The sequence below is a fragment of the Typopeltis vanoorti genome, chromosome 21 (genome assembly GCF_054136105.1).
Source record: "Typopeltis vanoorti isolate ZY-2024b chromosome 21, IOZ_Tvanoo_1.0, whole genome shotgun sequence".
NCBI classification, from domain to species: Eukaryota; Metazoa; Arthropoda; class Arachnida; order Uropygi; family Thelyphonidae; genus Typopeltis; species Typopeltis vanoorti.
The window spans coordinates 66131694-66150895 of NC_143569.1; the positions used below are offsets into that span (position 1 = coordinate 66131694).

A 19202-nucleotide genomic window follows, 5' to 3' on the forward strand; every position below is an offset into this window, starting at 1 on the left:
ACAGATAACGGGGAAGATGAAAAGCATTCTTGCTTCGCCCATCTAGCCAAAAAAAAAAAAAGTAAATTAAATATTAAATAGATGCATTTATTTGTTTATTCATTCGTGTGGGGTTCCCCCCGATCCTCGACAGTCCCTTAGAACTGCTTGAGCCTTCCTAATGAGGGATTAAATATGTACTTTTGAACTGTAGCAGCGTGTATTTACTGGACCGGTTTGCCTGTTCTGAGGGATAAAAAACCGGAGTTTCCCAGAGGAAACGCCCTCTACCACTCCGTATGAGACCAGCTAACTCACCTTTAATCGAAAGAGACCAGATAAAGGTTCCTCACGTCACCGACAGGAATCGAACCCAGGTCTTTCTGACAAGGGCTTCGCCTATACCAACCGAGATACGCACTGTAGCATGTTTAAGCCAAGAAAAAAATGAAAATTAAAAACTTATTTGAAAAATTATTCTTTTAACACTACGTTACTAGAACCTCGGCGCGCGTAGTAAGCTAAACACCCATTCGTTGTTGGAAGCATAAAACACCATTTATTGGTGATATTATGTTACTGATACTGAAAACGTGTACTGATAGCGGTGCCATCTGCTTCGTTTAGTTAGTTATTCAGATGTGACATCGGTTTGAGCCCTACCTCCTCAGGTTTTGGAGGCGAAGTCTTCTGCGGGATTCGAACCCGCAGCCTCTTCGCTGAAATGAGGATATACGTTAACCACAGGGAAAACCAAGCAAATATCAATTATTGTTACTATGGAAACATAACATCTTATTTGTTTAACTATTCTACAAACCGAAGTATTTTATATGTTCTGATAAGTACTGCAATACAGAACTTTTGGAAGCTAAACTACTGTAAAAAACTACAGACCGAAACTTTTTTAATCCCCCTTTTTGTGTGTGTGTGTGGGGGGATTCCCTTAAGGCAATGGTAACACTGTTCTGACCTATTGTATGAAATATAAGACAAAGAAATCTTGCAAACATCTTATGTTTTCTACTTTGAAGCTATCAAAGTTTTTTTCGATATGTAAAACGGGGAAAAAAATATTGATCAAACTTATATCGAAGTCGTCGACAGAATTTTGTTGTCGGCATAATCCTTACTAGCAGAACAATCAGTAAATAAAACTGTGACGAGAAGAATTGCGAAGCTCTTGGCTCGTCAATGGAGAAACTATGGAATGTTTGCTTACTTGCAATGTTGGATTTCCACTGGGCTTCAAAACGTCTGACTGCTACAAATTTATGTCAAGAGTACATCGCTTGAAGGGATGAAGATCGCCTAGTGCTGCCTTCTGTTTTGTTGCCATGGTGAAGAGGCCCATCACTCCACCAACGTTTCCGGTTGTATCAGACGCACGTGCAATATTACATCACCAGAGAAGAGAAAAGAGGGAGATGGGGGGGAAGGGATAAAATCCGTTCTCTAGGATGTGCTCGAAGACAGGAAACTAAGACAGGATTTCCTGTTGGAGTTTTATTCCAGGTAGAGTACTAAAGTAAAACAGCGAATAAAATATTCTTGGGATAAAATCGTATACGAAGGATGAGGATTCGGAGAGGCGTAAGATGTGATTAATATCCATGCTAAAACGACTGTTGCTAAGTGTACATGCGTCTTTCCCAGTTGAATTGTCACTTTGTTTAACGATAAGGTACAGACATAAGGGAGTGATAAAATTTCTACGTACGTTCCTATGGAGGAACTTGTAAGCATCAAGGTTCCCCCCTCCCCCCCATTGGAACATAACGCAGATAATGTTTATGGGATGCGTTTCTTTTTAAGTAGGCCACAGAGAGTATTGTAGTTATGGTTAAAGAATATTTATTAAGCCTTTATATAACGAATTTTTTCTATGTTTTGTTCATACTTGATGTAATCACAATTTAAAGTTATTTTAAATATAATATATTAAAAGTTTTCTAATTAATTATTGAGATAAATTAACATTTTAAAGCTCAAAAACTTTTTTATGTAAATTTGAAATCAGGACGAAATCTCACACACCTTTTTTCAGATTAAATAAGAGATAATAATATAGCCTTTGTTGAAATGCGTATAGTAAACGAATTTTGGAGAGTGGAAAAATGGCGGCTCGCGTGTTAGTGTTTTGTGTCGTGTGTTATTGATGGTGAATTGTGTATTTGACTGATAAGTTTTCAGAGATTTATGCTTATATTCATTAGTAATATCAGTTATTTGCTTGCCGCAATAAACAGGCATTTTACATTTTATTTCCCATACAAGGTAAGTCAACTGACTTCGCAAAGGCGATACGCTAGGCCTACTGCCATTAGTGTCGTTGTTGTATTTTAACATCTTGTTGCTAGTTGACGCGCCTATGCTTGATATTGCTGGTAGTCCTTTGCGGCTGCGGGATATTTTACAAAAACTTCTGCTGGCAGGTCTTTAGACCTGCGGGATATTTTATTAACGCACATACGCAACTAAATCGATATGAGCGTGCCTGACCTGGACGTATTTGCTGATCTGCTCGAAAGAGAGCCAGCTCTTGAACTCATTGATAAACTACAAAAGAAGTTCAAGTTGACATGGCCTACTAGCATGATTGACCCCGACACTATTATTGAGTCACTCGATAAAAAGCTAGCACTCAGTTTTATTAAAAAGCTCCTCAAAAAGTTTGAACGGGATTGGCCCGGCTACTTAAATTTGTATTCCTCACCTGAAGTTGAAGTTGAGGAAAATGAAGACTCCCCACAAGTGGAGGAAAAACTCAATCTAGTTGTCTCTACCTCTAATCCTTCTGATCAAGAAGAAACTCACGCACGTAAGAAGAGAAAAATTCTTGCTGCTGAATCAACAAATGTTGTTGGTATGGAAGAGGATGTTCCCATTTCAGATCCCTCTGTTTCCCACAATGAAAAGGTGCCACCGATTATCCCAAGGGAAAAGCAGAGATGGACAACACTCAGAACCATCATGGCAAATTCACAAATTCATTACACGTCTGCTAAAAATGCAGACGAGGGAATACGAATTCAGCCCACCACGGTGGCTGACTATAGAAACCTTACAAAGGAACTGGATACTAGAGGAACCCAATATCACACATTTTCACTTGCCTCTGAAAAAAATCTGAAAGTAGTCTTACGAGGAGTCTCTGAGGATATTGACACAGATGAAATAGTTACTGACCTTAACCTACAGGAACTACCCCCCATAAAGGTCACTAGAATGTTTAGATCAAATAAGACACCTATGCCTTTAGTCTTAGTAGAAATTCATAACATCTACAAAGACATTTATAATTTAAAATCAATCTGTGGACTCAAAATCACCACAGAACCATTGAGAAAGAAATCATCTTCTGGGCAGTGCCACCGGTGCCAAAAATTTGGCCATGCCCAGAAGCTATGCAAAGCTCAGTTCAGATGCGTAAAATGTGGCGAGAATCACCCCACAAACACCTGCGCCAAGCCAAAAACCACCCCGGCTAAGTGCGCTAATTGTGGGGGTCCCCACCCTGCTAATTATAGAGGGTGTATGCATCATCCCAAAAACAGATGGAATGATCCCAGTCATCAATCTACCTCGTCATCTAATGCGAGAGTTCCTGAAGCTCAGGCTACTCAGTTCTCCAAGAGTGAGAACATGACAACTGGTGCTCGCCCATCATTAACTGAGCCCCTTAAGAAAACGAATCTTCAACATCAAGTAAGAACATATGCTGATGTGGCCCGCTCCAAACAGATAGTACAAACCCAGAACCGGAATACTCCACACTCAAATCTATCAGCTGTTATCACCTCTTCTCTTGCAAACATGCTCCAGGATTTCAGCAACTCAAATCCATCCTTAAGTGTCACAAAAAGATTCCTACAGCAAACCCAATCCATATTATCTGCACTCTCTGATGCATAGGAAAAAAATCGTCCCAAACTCTCTTAGGATTATCGGTTGGAATGCCAACGGTATAAAAAACAAACTATTAGAAATCCAGGAATTTAATAATAGATACAACCCAGATATACTGCTAATTAATGAAACTCACCTGAGGCCTGCTGACACCCTGAAAATCAGAGGGTATCAGATTTACAGAAACGACAGGCTTGGGTATAGAGGTGGAGGTACAGCCACTCTTATCAAAAGCTATATCAATCATCACTCAATAACCAACCCTACTACCACCAACCTCGAAATCACAGGAATCAATGTTCTCACAAACTCAATTGGGAACCTCAAAATTTTTTCTGCTTACAACCCTCCATTAAAGACATTATTGACCTCAGATCTGGATGCCATCCTTGGAGTAAAAGGACCGATCATCATCGCTGGAGACCTCAATGCAAAGCATCCTGCTTGGAACAGTAAATCCACTAACAAAAATGGTCGTATCCTTTCTAGCTACACAGGATTAAACCATGCTGTTGTGGCTGGACCTACCGAACCAACTCATCTCAGTACATCTGGCACTGCTGACATCTTGGATATAGCCATCCTGCAAGACATTAAACTACAGTACAGCCTTACATCACTAAACGAGCTGTCGTCGGATCACAACCCAATTCTACTGCAATTGGGAGAACAAGAATGCCTGTCTCCTCCTCATTCAGGCATATCGTGGGAGAGATTGTCTAAAGCACTTCGGGATCAAATAGGACCCGTCCCACACATATGCACACCAGAAGATGTGGATTCTGCAGTGACTAGCCTCACCCAACAGATTAAGTCCGCTATAATGGTTGCAACCTTCCAGAAACCTGTTCCCAAGCCTGATCGTTTGCCTGAGGACATTATGGACCTGATCAGAGAGAAGAACAGAGCTAGGAAGAGATTTCGTAACACTCGCGCTCCTCAGGATAAGACAGTGCTTAATAGATTGAATGGAGCAGTAAGAGATGCACTTAAAACGCATAGAAACGAAGTTTGGGATAAAAAGTTAGCCTCTATCTCACCTATTGATCACTCTATCTGGGGCCTACTGAGAAACATCAAAAACAAAAACAGATCCCTCCCCCCTATAATCTCAAACCAGGGCCTAATCCACACAGATGCAGATAAGGCAGAAGCCATACTTAAAAATCTTGAGGATCAGTGCAAACCATCTTATAACAACATTGATTTCAATCATCTGTATAAAATCCACAGACAGGTTAGACATGCACTAAACCTCCCGGATACCAGTGCTGATCATATTGCACCCGCATCACCTGTTGAATTATATGATATTATTAAAAAACTTAAGAACAATAAAGCTCCTGGACCAGACAGCATCTCAAACAGGGTGATCAAGCTGCTGCCTCGAAAAGCTATAGTGCATCTGACCAGTATAATAAATGCAATCTTAAGACTTCACTATTTTCCTTCCACCTGGAAACTGGCTGATGTGATTCCTATACATAAGCCAGGCAAAGACCCACACTTACCGCAGAATTATCGTCCAATCAGTCTCATCTCCAACCTGGGTAAGATTGCAGAGAAGGTCATCCTCTCACGACTCCAAACCTCAATAAATGACCTAAACATCCTCCCTAAAGAACAGTTTGGTTTTCGGCAACACCATAGTACTACCCAGCAAATCCATAGAATTGTGGAATATATCATCACCAGCTACAACTGGCGCCAGTACACAGGAGCTGTTTTCCTAGACCTATCTAAAGCATTTGATAAAATCTGGCATTTTGGACTCCTGCACAAACTTATCTCAGCCGGCATCTCACTAAAAATGGTTCATCTAATCCGTTCATATCTTCAGAATAGATCAATGCAAGTTAAAATTAACGGTTCTATATCGTCCCAGCGCCATATCTTTGCTGGAGTGCCACAGGGATCTCTACTGGCTCCATTGCTGTTTTCTGTATACATGTCAGACATCCCTCACAATCCGATGACTTCCATTTTAGCGCTGTATGCGGACGATACGGCAATACTAACCAGATCCCTCAGACCCCACTTCGTTACTAGAAAGCTTCAAGAAAACATTCTAAAGCTGGAGGGTTGGTTCTCTAGGTGGAGATTGGAAGTCAACCCCCTGAAAAGCTCAGCGGTTCTTTTCTCAAAAAGGCCAATGTCTCCTGCAGGAGATGTGTTACTATTCAATACTAAAATTCCCTGGCAGACAGAAACAAATTACCTGGGTGTAATTCTCGACAAAAAGCTATCTTTCAACCAACATATCAAGTCTGCATGTGCAAAAGCATCTAAAGCCATAGCTCAGATTTACCCGCTAATTAATAGAAATAGCAAGCTCAGCAACAGAATCAAATTGCAACTTTACCAGATGACGATTCGTCCCATAATCACCTATGCCTCTCCAGCCTGGAGCCACACCTCTAACGCTAACATTATCAAGATTCAGCGTGTGCAGAACAAGTGCTTGAGAATGATTCTGAACGCCCCGTGGTATGTTAGAAACAGCCAGCTCCATAGAGACACAAATATTCCATATATTCTCTCTTATCTACAATCCTTAGCTTCCAAGTTTTTTCTAAAGACGTCCACACACCCCAATGATTTGATTCAACAAGCTGCAGCATATGAGCCAACGGACATATTCAAATATAGAAGACCAAAAACTATATTAGCCTCCTATAACGATGCATAATCTCCATGCCCATTCAGGGCGAGCAAACTGCTCGTAAATTTTACCCTCACTGTAACCACGACAGATAGCGGGGAATATGAAAAGCATCTTGCTTCACCCTTAAAGACATAAATGTCAATTGTCAATTGTCAATTGCGTATAGTAAACAGTTGTTGGTTGCATGTTTTTTAAAATAAGGATTTCTATCGTTCTGGCATGCGTCATAAATAATAAATTTATTAATTTTGACGCTTCTCCACGTCAACAAACTGGAGAGCTGTAAATCCAACGAAGCAAAGGTCACATATTTGCATTTTCACGCATGAGATTAAGAATGGAGCAGAGCGTACTTTTTATATTGGAATCCGGAAGTTTGAAAGAAGGATGCAAAATACGTATTTAACGATATTGTCTTCGAGGGGAAAAAAAAAGACAATAGCGAATTCCTTTTTCTTTTCTTTCTTTCTTTTTTTTTTAAACGACACTTCATAATTTCTAGTGGTTAGTGTTGGTATTTCTAAAAATAAAATGTCTGCGTCTGTATTACGCTGCTGCCACTTGACAATCCATGTAGTGTCTACATGAATAAGATCGATGCTTACCTCGAGGAGTGTGCAATTCCTCTAGCGACAAGCTACTGACTTAATAAAATATGGCGTAATTTCCTATGCTATTTTCCGTGCCAATGAACAAACGGTTTAGACGCAAGAAAAAAAAAAAAGATGGATGCAGGAATCACGTTATATACTGAAGGTTAAAGAAGCGCATAACAAAGCATGCATTTTTCCAATTATAGATAAATAAACTTTACTAACAACGTTTTAAAATAAATATTTTAAATTAATAAAATATTCATGTTGTTCTTTTGCACGTTTTACTTTTAGATTCTGAGAATTTAAACGTGACACCATTTTTAAAATAAAAGCGAGTTTATTATTGATGTCAGTGGCTCCCACTGGTGTTAGTCATTTTCATTCCAAATGTCAATTAGCGCAGTTTAAATCTGGTTTCTGTGAATAATACACAAGCGGTGCTAATTGCATTATAGATTGTGTCGGTGCTTACTTGACTTTCGCTTCGATATTATTAATGCAATTACGTTGTCGTTTTGATCTTGAAATTATAAAGTAGCTTCTCAATTATGTACATACACGTGGATTTAAATGTTTGATGAAATAAATATATCTCCATTTCATGCATAATTTTGATTATTAGGATTGTTTGTCTTGTAAATATTACAGTCGTGAGTTCATAATGTATAAAAGGACACAGTAATAAAAAAAATGTATTTGCAATATTGAACTAAACTGAATGAAATAAACTAAACTAAATGAAATATCGAAATATGTTGAAATTATTATTTTTATTTCTGTGCACGAAATACAATTTTAGTCGAACTATTCCGAAGGAATTTATAGGGATAAAGTTTCTCTGGGTGTTGCTTATACACAGAAAGAGAAGTAGAATATTACGATTACGTTTTTTTTTCTTTTTCTTTTTTCTGTGACCATTAGAAGCCGATCTTTAAAGTTAGAAGAAATAGGAGACATCACGTAAAGGCGACGTTTTCCCTCCTTAAACGACATGCCAAATAGAGCTGTTTCAGACAGTAATGGTTTCTCTGCCACCACATCCATTTCTCTGCAATTTGATGGATTGGAAGGTATACGAATGGGATCAAGGTTGGCTAGACGGAAAAATGCATCTGACTCGATATCGTTTACGACACCAATGGTTATGACAGAGAGAGGCCTTTTATTTCTTATTGACTTTTTTTTTTTTTCTATTCTCTTTCCTTCGGTTTTTATGCTTGATTTTTTCCCGATTGATTATCACGTTCTCCCTCTTATCTTTATTGTACTTTACTTTAGGTGCGATCCCCCCCCCGTCATACTTTACTTAAAATCATCTGAAGACGAGATCATTATCATAGGAAATACGATACTTGATCAAAAAGGGATAGATTGAAAGTGCAAATCGTTCCGAGCACGGATTTGCCGTGCACACGTATAACTCCATTGTTGACATGGAAGTATGACGTCACACTGGTCTACGTTAATAACACAGTTTTTTTTTTTTTTGGCTGTCTATATATGGAGAGAGAGACAATACTTATGAAAGAATTAATTCCGGTAATTAGACCCACCCTACTTGCGAATGAATCTCGAAAAACTATTGTTTTCATTGCAGAGTGACGTGTGTTGCTCCATATTTCATGGACAAATATAGTAAGAGCTTATGAGAATATTACCTTCTGCATTAGAGTTGCCTCGGTTTGCGCCATTGAGTTTGCACTTATGATGAATTTAACTTTCCGACCTAGGATTGACAGAACACATTGGTCTTTTGGTTTCTGCCTAGTTTCTGATGAAACCCAATACGTTCGAAACAGCTATCAGGCCAGTGAAAACTAGCTTAAGCACTGATAAAAGATAAGCATTAGGTCTCCTGGGTAAAGCTTGTATCTTTTAAATAATGCAAACCAGAGGCGCATCCAGAGGGGTGGGAACAAAGGAGCCCTGTCCCCCAAAGAAAAAGGAGAGAAAAAAAAAAAACACTAGAAAAATTTCCCAAAATCTTTTCCTAATTGAAATTCTTTTTTTTTTAATTTATGTTGTGTCGTGTCTTCTATTTCTATACTGCTTATGAATTAGCGATCATTGCAGATACTCAGTCATGCTCAGGTCGTATGCGATGCGTAGTGTGTATTTTCAAATCGTCTACTCAACTACTCCCCCCCCCCCACAGATTAAATCCTGATTGCGGTACCGGTGCAAACGAAAGCAACTCCGATGACAAAGGTTATCTTCTCATGCTCTCTATCCTCTTTCATAATATATTAATTATTCCGAATTGAAGAATTTTGGTGTTATATTTTATTAATCAAATATCTTATATTTCAGTAATGCTGTAGATATGTTATGAGCATTTCACCAGACCTTAATTATTCATATTCACTGTGGGATGTTACTCATGTTTGTTAAAAATGCGAACAAAAAGATGAGTGACAGAACCTCAAAAGGAACAGAAAATCTATTTCGCTAAGATATCAATAAGTTTTGCGAATCGTAGAAGGGGTAGAAATAATCTGGAAACGGAAATATTGGTTTTAGATTCAGAGAATCTGCATCTAAATTAACATAATAGTGAATCTATTCAATTTTTATCAGGCCTTAAATCGTGTTTCATGTAATGGTCCCTATGGTACACACGACTGCGTAGCATATTCTTCTTCTTCTTCTTTTTTTTTTTTTTAAAGCTTCGTTTATCATTATGTGTTACTGTTATAAATCGTTAGAAGCATCCATCAGAATTAAATATTGATGGCTTTCGCAGATACTCAAGTTGCATATTTTATGTACCTTGAAATAATTACATTTACGTTCGTTTGACTAATTCAGTTTTGAGTTTTCCCTTATACATATTCCATTAGATACGCATATGTTACTTGTAATTAAATAATCCAGTAGAAATTGAATTACTTTAGCAAATAATAAAGTTAAAAAAAGAAAGAGAGAAACGAAACCAAGTTGTTAGAATGAAATGACGTTTAAAATGGTGCAGACTGGCAGCAATAAAATTATTAGTAATCTAGGAACGAGACTATCTGAGATTATTAATAAATAATAATAGAATTCGCTTTTAAGCAAATGACATATCATTCAATGGGATAAAACAAGTTCTCAAATTTCGGCCATCCTTAGATGGGGGTTGAAGAAAAAGGGGCTGGTCATTGTGTCCATAATCCACGCAAATTTTATCATTTAGTGCTTTGTGATTGTTGTTCTGATTGTGTCAGCAATGGAAAAAAGCTTTTTAAGGACTTAATTGTGTATTTAAATCCTTAAAATCTAATTTGCTATAAAAATAATTTCTCAATATTTAATCTTTTGTTTATAACTAGTACTTAACATTTATCCGATACTTTCTTCAATTTTGTGTTATCTGTTTACTTCCCAGACTCAAGATAAATGAAAAATTCAAAATGAGTTCAATAAAGCGATGGATTCTTTAGACAGACCAAATTTTATTCGTAAAGATCTACTTATCTAAAGCTATAAGGCCAGTCAGTGTATTATGCCTGTTAACTGCTTGTTCATTAGTTGATCTGTTTTGTGGAGTGAAAAAAAAAAAAAAAAAAAAAAAAAAAACGAGTCAGGAGAAAAACACTGCCGTATGAGACTGACTAACTCACCTTCGATTCAAAAGCCCTTATAAAAATTCCTCGCGTCCTTGAGAGAATTTAAACTTGTCGTTCAGCACGAATTCTGAAGTCGCCAGATCATTTATTTTTTAAAAGAGAAATGTGATCTTCAAGTTGTTTAGTGTTGGTCAACATCTAACGGTAGGATTATCCACACACTCTTATTCGTATAACTTCTATTTGCAAATTATTAATTGGTGGAATAGTTTTCGCATTCCAGAAATTCAACCACTGTACGTTGTTTCATCCGTCCTGGCATAATCTTTTCACCTTGAGCTCTTGTGGCCACCATCGTTCAGAGATCTCTAGTAGCAAAACTCTGAAAGTTCACAGAAAAGCCCGGGGAAGTTCTAGCTCAAATCGCATTGAGAATCAATGCGAATTGAGCTTGTTTCTTTAAAAAAAATCGCAAAGAGAACATTGCTTTTTGAAAATCACATAAAAAGCAACACAACAATTAATGTTAATAAACATAAAGGGACTTACCATCTCCCTTTCTTAACATATTCGCCGGTAAAATAGCCTTTCGGCTTATTAAATTAGTAATTAACAACAATTAATATTGTTCCGAACTTCATGATAACGTGTAACAAATGGTTACGTGGAGGAACTTCCAATGGGCAGAGAGAGAGAGAGAGAGAATAAATATAGAAGAAATATGTAAAAGTATAGAAAGTATTAAAGCTGGGTTTCAAAGTATATTGTACTTGCCAAGAAATTATATTTTCCAAATTATACTCTAACCTGCTCCAGTACTAATAGACATCCTCTCTCTCTCTCTCTCTCTCTCTCTCTCTCTCTCTCTCTCTCTCTCTCTCTCTAACACACTAACTTAATATGCTAATCTGACTTCCTGTTTACAAATAAGGTAAAGAAGTGCAGTTTTAGGCTTCAAGCGATTCCGCGTCCATTATATTACTGTTAGCCGTAATATTTATTTATTTCCATAATACAGTGATGGCCCTAGTCATAGTTTTAGATCAGTGACATTGTGCCATTAATTTACATTTTTTTAAAAAAATTTCTGATAGAGTTTGTATCTTTTTTTTATCGCCTCCACGATATAGAAGCCTTAACTTACAACTCTCTTAGTTCAGTAATATAACAAAAAAGCATAATTTAGTTTCAAAGCCATGTTAGTGTTTAGTCTTATTTCAAAAGATAAATCGAAATAATCTTATAAAGTTTTGTAATATAATATTATAATATAATTTCAAATTATTTCATCGATATTCTGTTTTTAATTAAAATTATCTTTTTACACAGAGTATAAATTTTAGTGATATCGAGCAAAACCAACCCCAATGTAGCCCATGCATGTCGTACGAGACGACTAAATTGGGTATCCAGGGAGGGTAATAGATGGCAATGCTGTAACCGGTGAAGTTCTAACTGGGCCTTGGCTATTGCTGTTACCCTCCTACCATGGTCAGAGCTTTATATAGCTGTCCTCTTCAGATAACGGGGAATATGAAAAGCATTCTTGCTTCACCCATCAAATCAGTAACGTTCTGCGTTCTGCAAAATCAAATGAATCCCATGCGCTGGCCGGGCTAAGAATAGCGCCGCTGTACCCCATGAATGTCGTAAGAGGAGACTAAAATGGGAAGCAGAGTTACGAGAGTTTTGCTCTCTTAGGTTTCTTCCGAAATGTAAGCCCTCCCCCCCCCTCCCGGCGAGGGGGAGCTTACATTTCGGATAAGCTATTGCTATTACCCTCCTGCCATGATCATAGCTTATAGCTCCATAACACTCTATCCATGCATTTTCTTCTACAGATAGCGGGGAATATGAAAAGCATTCTTGCTTCACCCATGTAGCCAAAAAAAAAAAAAAAAAAAGCCAAATGAATGGAAATAACCCAAATTAACTGTCGCACGACTAAATACGGACAAAAGGTGATGTGAGATTATTCAAAACGAAATTTTTTTTATGTAAATTTTTTGAGTCTGCTTTTTAGTATTTGTGTCTTTTTGATTGCACGCAAATGAAACAGTAAATAGAGCAACATTTTTGACCACGAGATGTTTCTTAGTTTAAAAGCAACGCTACAGTAACTTACTTTGCGCCAAAAAGGAACAAAGCAATATTACAAATTTGCTAGGACCACATCCTGAATCGACCTGGATGCAATTTTAACTACTTTGAAATATAGTATCAGAGGCTTTCAACCGAAGGAAATCATCCACCCAATTTACATAAGGTTCTTAAGGGAGAACGGTGTGAGCTTGTTTGTGTTGTGTACGTCACATTCAACTTTATTCCTCTTCATACGATCTTCTTCCATATCGATCAACTTCACTCAGCAAGCTAACTTGCTTTTCGTGTCGTCCCATTACATGACAGTTGACTTTTTCTTATGCGTGTTTCAACCGAGTTTACCTTTATCGAATCCCGTCCCTAGAGGGCGCAGCTTGTTAAGATGGGACGTGTAATCTACTGCTTTTGCTCTTCCCTGTTATACGCGTCTGCTTAACAAGGAAATAATGAAGTGACATTCTTCTTGTAGCAACGACATATTTACGGGAATGATCCGACTTTATGAGCCCAGCACGGTTATTGTAAAAGGATATGAAAATCGCTTTCCAGAACGTCATGGTGAATGTTTTCACTGCCGACAACGACAGAGTGGCTAACGATAATAAAGATCGTATAAATACCAAGGTCTTAAAACTGAAAGATCGAAAAAGGTCGCGAATTCTTTTAATATAAAACTCGGAAATGTGAAGTCATAAAAAAACTGTCTGAACAGCGCCATCTATCATAAAACTCAAAACCACGTATAATGGAGGATATGAAGTCCGAACAGCGCCATCTATCATAAAATTCAAAACCACGTATAATGGAGGATATGAAGTAAACCCCCCCAAAAAAAATCTGAACAGCGCCATCTATCGGAAAAACTCAAAACCATGCATGATGAGAGAAATGTTCATAATATTAATTCTTAATAATATTTGATATTAATTAAATATTTTAAGTGGTGGACAATATTAAATATATTAAGAATTTTACGACAATTATAAATTTGTTTTAAATTCTAGCTGTCATTCTGAGTATGGATATGAGAATGCCTTTGTTAGAGAAAATCCTTCTGGCAGTCGATCAACTCGACATGGCCGACGGTCGTTTTGCCTTTTTCATTCTTCATGTTCACACAACTTTACATCCCAAATCCTTGCCATCCGTTCTTGAAATGTCCGTAGAGGTTTTACGCAGTATCTTTGTAGTGACTGTTGTATCCATGAACACAACTTATCAAAGTACTTGGGAGATCAATAGCCATAGGAAAAACTTCGAAACGCTATCATCGAACATGCCTATGGTAAGTAATGTAGTTACTTTGCTTTGCTATGTGTAACGTTATGGATTTGTGCATATTAATCGTGGATGGAGTTTGGCTTTATCTATCGTCAGTGTTTAAGTAAGATAACAGGCAAGTAGGGTATCAAAATTAACTCACTTTTTTAAACAATTAATAGTTATCACTTTGATGAGGGCCGTAACATATTGAAGAGGTAGTTAATATAAACCTCTTCTCCCCCCCTCCCCGCATGCTACAGGTTAATTCAATTTTCTTTTATTTTCCTAACTTCGCACTGAAAACAATACTGTAGTCCCGAAGAGGCCTAATCTCCACCCATATATTGTGTTAATCAACACTAGACCTGAGGAATCGAAAAGGCATTCTGTGGTAAGTTCTTCACGCCGCTAGTGTTTCTGCAAGGCACCCAAAGAGAATAAAAATAATTCCTCGCCTCCTAAAAGGGAATTGAACCTGGTATTTCTACCCAAAGGGCTTCGTTGCTTCCCCTGTTGAAGTTCCTAACCTCCAAGGCTTAATGGATTTTGTCAAACATGACATTATATTTGTTCACTTCCAATTATACAGCCACATTATAATATTATTTTCCAACTGGTTGACGATGGCTAATAATTGTTTACCTTACAAATTTCATGTTTTATATCAGCGTGACCTGGTTTATGATATTTTCTTCTCAGTGAGAAAAAAGACCTTCAGTTGCAGCTAATAACGACTATATTATTGTCGAACTAAGAGCATCTAGAATAATTATTAGACAATATTTTGAGTTAAGAAGCTACAGAGACCTATTTGTGCTACTATTTTTTGTTTGTTTAGGACTTTTACTCGGAGTAGCTACTGACGAAATTACTTTGTTCTCAGAGCACGATCTACGAAGTGTATCGACGCTACTCGTCCGTCTCGTTGATGTTGACGGCGGTTAGGAACGCCTGGCTAGCGGGGATCGACCTGTTCGATAACAACACCGATATTTCTTCCTATTCCCGTAACACGGCCTACCCGACGCTGCTGGGCTACGGAATGACCGATCACGAAGCGAACCACCTAGTACGACCCGTCATCCTGGATTACGATCCTGTTCGGATGGAGTTCCGTGATGTGGCCGATGTGATGCTAAACGAAAGTGAAATCTCCGTCGCTGAAGGGAATTGGAAAGCGCGCGTCGACTGGCCTCACGACCGACCGCTGTTACCCGATCCTGACTGCGTCGTTGAAGAGGTGGTCTGCGCCCAGGACGCGGAAGGTAATGAAAAGTTATTTTCACTTACTCGTGATGTCATGTTCGATTCTGTGTTAATACTGTGTTAGCTATCGTCAGGATTCAATTCCTTACATGGTCGATGGTAATCATAAGAAATTTGACCGATTCCATATATATTTAAAGCTGTCTAAACTAAAAATGATTTAACCTTAAGTCGTTTTAGTTAAGCCTTAAAATTTAGCCTTCATCCCTTAAAGGTTAAAAACGTATTCTTCACTCCTTGAAGGCTAATATTTATCCCCCACTTCTTAAAGGCTAAAATTTATCCTTCAAGGTACGAAGTTTTTAACTAAAGAGTGATACGTCTAACTAACGATTTTAAAACTACATCGCCTTCCTTTAAGGACTTTATGACTAAAACATCTTTTTCAAGACTTGAAAGCAAAATAGCAACGAGTTTATGGTAAAAATTCCAAGGCTAAACTTAAAAAAGTGCTGAAAGGCTAATCTTTTTAGCCTTTAAGGTTTAATGTAATGCGTTTTGTCTTAAAGGGTAAAACTGATTACCCTTTTAGCACTTTTTGAAATTTCGTTTTGAATTATAATTCAAAATGAAAACTACAAACTTCAATTTCATTTGAAGCCTTTGAAATTTTTGAAATTTCTTTCTTTGAAATAGAATTTTTTGAAATAAGACTCAAGGTGATACATTTTGCCTTAAAGGGCGAAAGTGATTAGCCTTTCAGCACTTTTTAAGTTTAGCCTTTGGAATTTTACCCTTTTTAAACACTAATCACCTTTAAAGATTACAGTAGTGAATATTTTAAAAAAATCACACACACCTAATTTATTATGTTTTCTATAATGTTAGCCCTTTTTTTTTTTTTTTTAAATTGGATTTTTCACTAGTACCAAAAAAAAAATATTTTAACACTTTAATTAAAAAAATATTTCAAAAGAAGCTATACGATCATTTTATATAATAAAATATAACAGTATATATATATATATATATATATATATATATATATATATATATATATATATATATATATATATATATATAACCAATGTTATCAAACCAATGAAGACCTTTTTTTTTCCCCTCACCGAAACAACAATAGCGTAGATACTGCATTCTCCTAAGTAAGATGAACGAATTCATAAGTCGCATTAAATAAGTCGACGATTTATTACGCGCGAAGCTGACAACCCTGTCAGAAACTGATAAAATGCGAGCTATGCAGCCATGGAATACCGTCTTAAAAAAGTGCAGCGAGATTACCCTTCTTCCAGTCTGGCAACTGATTGCCGTATGATGTCACTGTGACGTCATGATTAAACTTTGACGTACTCACACCCGTCAAGTTCAACACCTATCAACTGTTGTTAATAGACTGAATGCGCGATAAATGTCTTTTTCATTCTGCGAGCTATCACACGATCTTTGTCCTTAGGCTCTAATGGCACAGCAATCGCGATAAAAAAGAAAGATTATTCTTATATAAATAAGGTATTAAACTCCAGAAAGCAATTGTTGATATAGTAGGACACGTGATATATGCAAAAGAAAGGAAAAATGATAAAGGCATCACAAATCTTTGTACGACTGATTTATTTTTATATACTGATGGAAGTCAAGTCATGAACAGTGCAATGGGGAAAAAATTAAATATGTATTACGTATATAAAAAGTTGATTATTATGGATTTCTATGTAAAGTGATGAAATTTTTTAATGTAAACCAAAATTGATATTTTTTTCCCCGTGAATTTTAAATAAGGATTCCCAGTATCGCATTCGATTAAACCTTACTGGCAGAACCACACATCCGTTGTATTTTTCATCAAAACTAAAACACTTTCTGAAGAATGTGCTCCTTCCTTAAATCCTACTGCTTCAGTCGTAACCATAGAAACCGCCTTGTGATTAATTGAATCACTACAGACATAAAGGGGCATGTATTTACCTAAGAAGTTTAATCTCTTTTAGAAGTTCCATTCGCAAAAGCGTCTGTAACCATGGTGTTAGTATATCACGTGAAATAATAATCATATATTTACTCGTGCAGAACAAATTACTATATGCCTTAAGCTCAGGGAAAATACTTAAAACTGTTTCCGGTCGATTTGAACTACTCATTACCAGAGAAATACAGCGCCATCTCTAGGAGGATTTTATCAACAAGTGAAATATATTTACATATCCTGAATGTTGTTATAAATACAGCGTAGAGAGCAGATGGAGAGAATATGAAAAAATAATACCGGATCTTTTTTCTCGTTGCAGTTTCCATGCTGTCCAATGAGGAAACCGTCTCTGTGACTACATCTTTATTGCTGTTCGTTGGTATTATTTTGGCCGTAGTTCTCACTTTAAGGTAGGTTTATATGACGAAACTGGCTGAGAAATTATTTGGTTTTGTTAATGCATCATTGTTTTTTCTTTTAATTTATTGCTAGTTCTTGGGATTTACTATAAAACATTATATAATAATAATAAAATAATAATAAAAATATATGGTAAAACATGAAAAATTGCAACAGTTACCAAAGAATAAAAAATTATACACAAAACACCATTTATTTTTATATATAGAATTTAAATATTAGTTTACAAAATTTAGAAGAATTTGGCGGGTTGATTCACTCAATCCCATACTCCTTCGATGATCGTGTTTTCTACAATGTTAGCTTTTTTTTTTTTTTTTTGAATGAAGACCATAGTATTTAGATTTATTTATATTTACACTTGTTAAATTTGCTTAGTCTCTCCTTATTTTTCCTTTTCAGGATTTTTCCTTTTAAAAGTGAAAAATCAACGACCGTTTTAGAAGCACCCCTGGGGAGTCAACAGCTAAAACAGGTCAGCTGAGGCCTCTTTTCCCTACTCTACCACTATGCACTCTATCTTTATTTTCCTCTCATACTGTCTGCTGAACCTCAGCCTATCTTACTCCACAGGCCAATGATGAGATACGTTGAACTCACAAAATATATACCCAGCCATAACTAGAGCTTTTAGCTCAGTAACACCCCATTCACACAAATTTTCTTCATTCAGATGACGGGATAAAGAGTCAAGGACTCAGTCCATCGCCCAGTTCTTTTAAGAACTTTAAGAACTTAATAGTTATGCGGTGATTGATTCATTCAATCCAATACCCTTGGAGGGTAATGGATGGCAATGCTGTAGCCAATGAAGTTCTAACTGAGGCTCGGCTATTGCCGTTACCCTCCTGCCATGATCAGAGCTTTAATTGCTCAATAACACCTTATCCCTACACTGTCCTCTACAGATAACGGGGAAGATGAAAAGCATTCTTGCTTCGCCCCTTTAAGCCAGTCCTTATAAGGACTATATAAGGAATAGTTATTTGCGTGGAGAAGAACACAAGATGGCGGCTCGCTTTTTGATTAGTGTGATATTTTTGGATTTTCGAATGATATGTAGAGGTAAGCGTTCTTCGTTTTGTGAAATTTCATACCTGTACGGTAGTCTGATGAATTGTGATGATTGTGTGGAGTGACCAGCAAGTGATATTTGTTGTAAATGTGTCCTGAACACAACGCCATTATATATCAGTGCTCTTACCCAAAAAATTCAGAGTCCTGCATAAGTGCCGGTAAGGCTTCAACTGCACGGTAAGTGGTTTTTTTTTTTTTCCAACTTTAGATACTTCACATTGATAGTCATGGAAAAACAGCTAAATGAGATAATATTCGAAGAAGTATATAGAGAATTTATAAGACTAGATGAACTACTTAACATCAATTGGCCGGGAAAAATGAAACTTTATGACACGTTTCCCCTCGGAAAGTGTCGCAGAAGATCAGTTAGAATCGGTGCCTTCTACGCCTTCAGACTTTTATACAGGTCAGCATAATGTACAAAGCAGACAAGACTCCCATGCCAT

The 19202-nt window shown here is 37.0% G+C and overlaps 1 protein-coding gene across 1 annotated transcript in view; it reads left to right on the forward strand.

The window, feature by feature from the left end:
• LOC150094937 (retinal guanylyl cyclase 2-like) overlaps positions 1–19202 on the forward strand; it is a 96986-nt gene that overhangs the window by 49978 nt on the left and 27806 nt on the right. The window contains exons 2-4 of the mRNA XM_090411154.1: positions 13805–14085; positions 14947–15328; positions 17576–17666. Of these exons, the coding sequence (XP_090267280.1) occupies positions 13805–14085; positions 14947–15328; positions 17576–17666 (754 nt within the window). The remainder of the gene's footprint in view (positions 1–13804; positions 14086–14946; positions 15329–17575; positions 17667–19202) is intronic.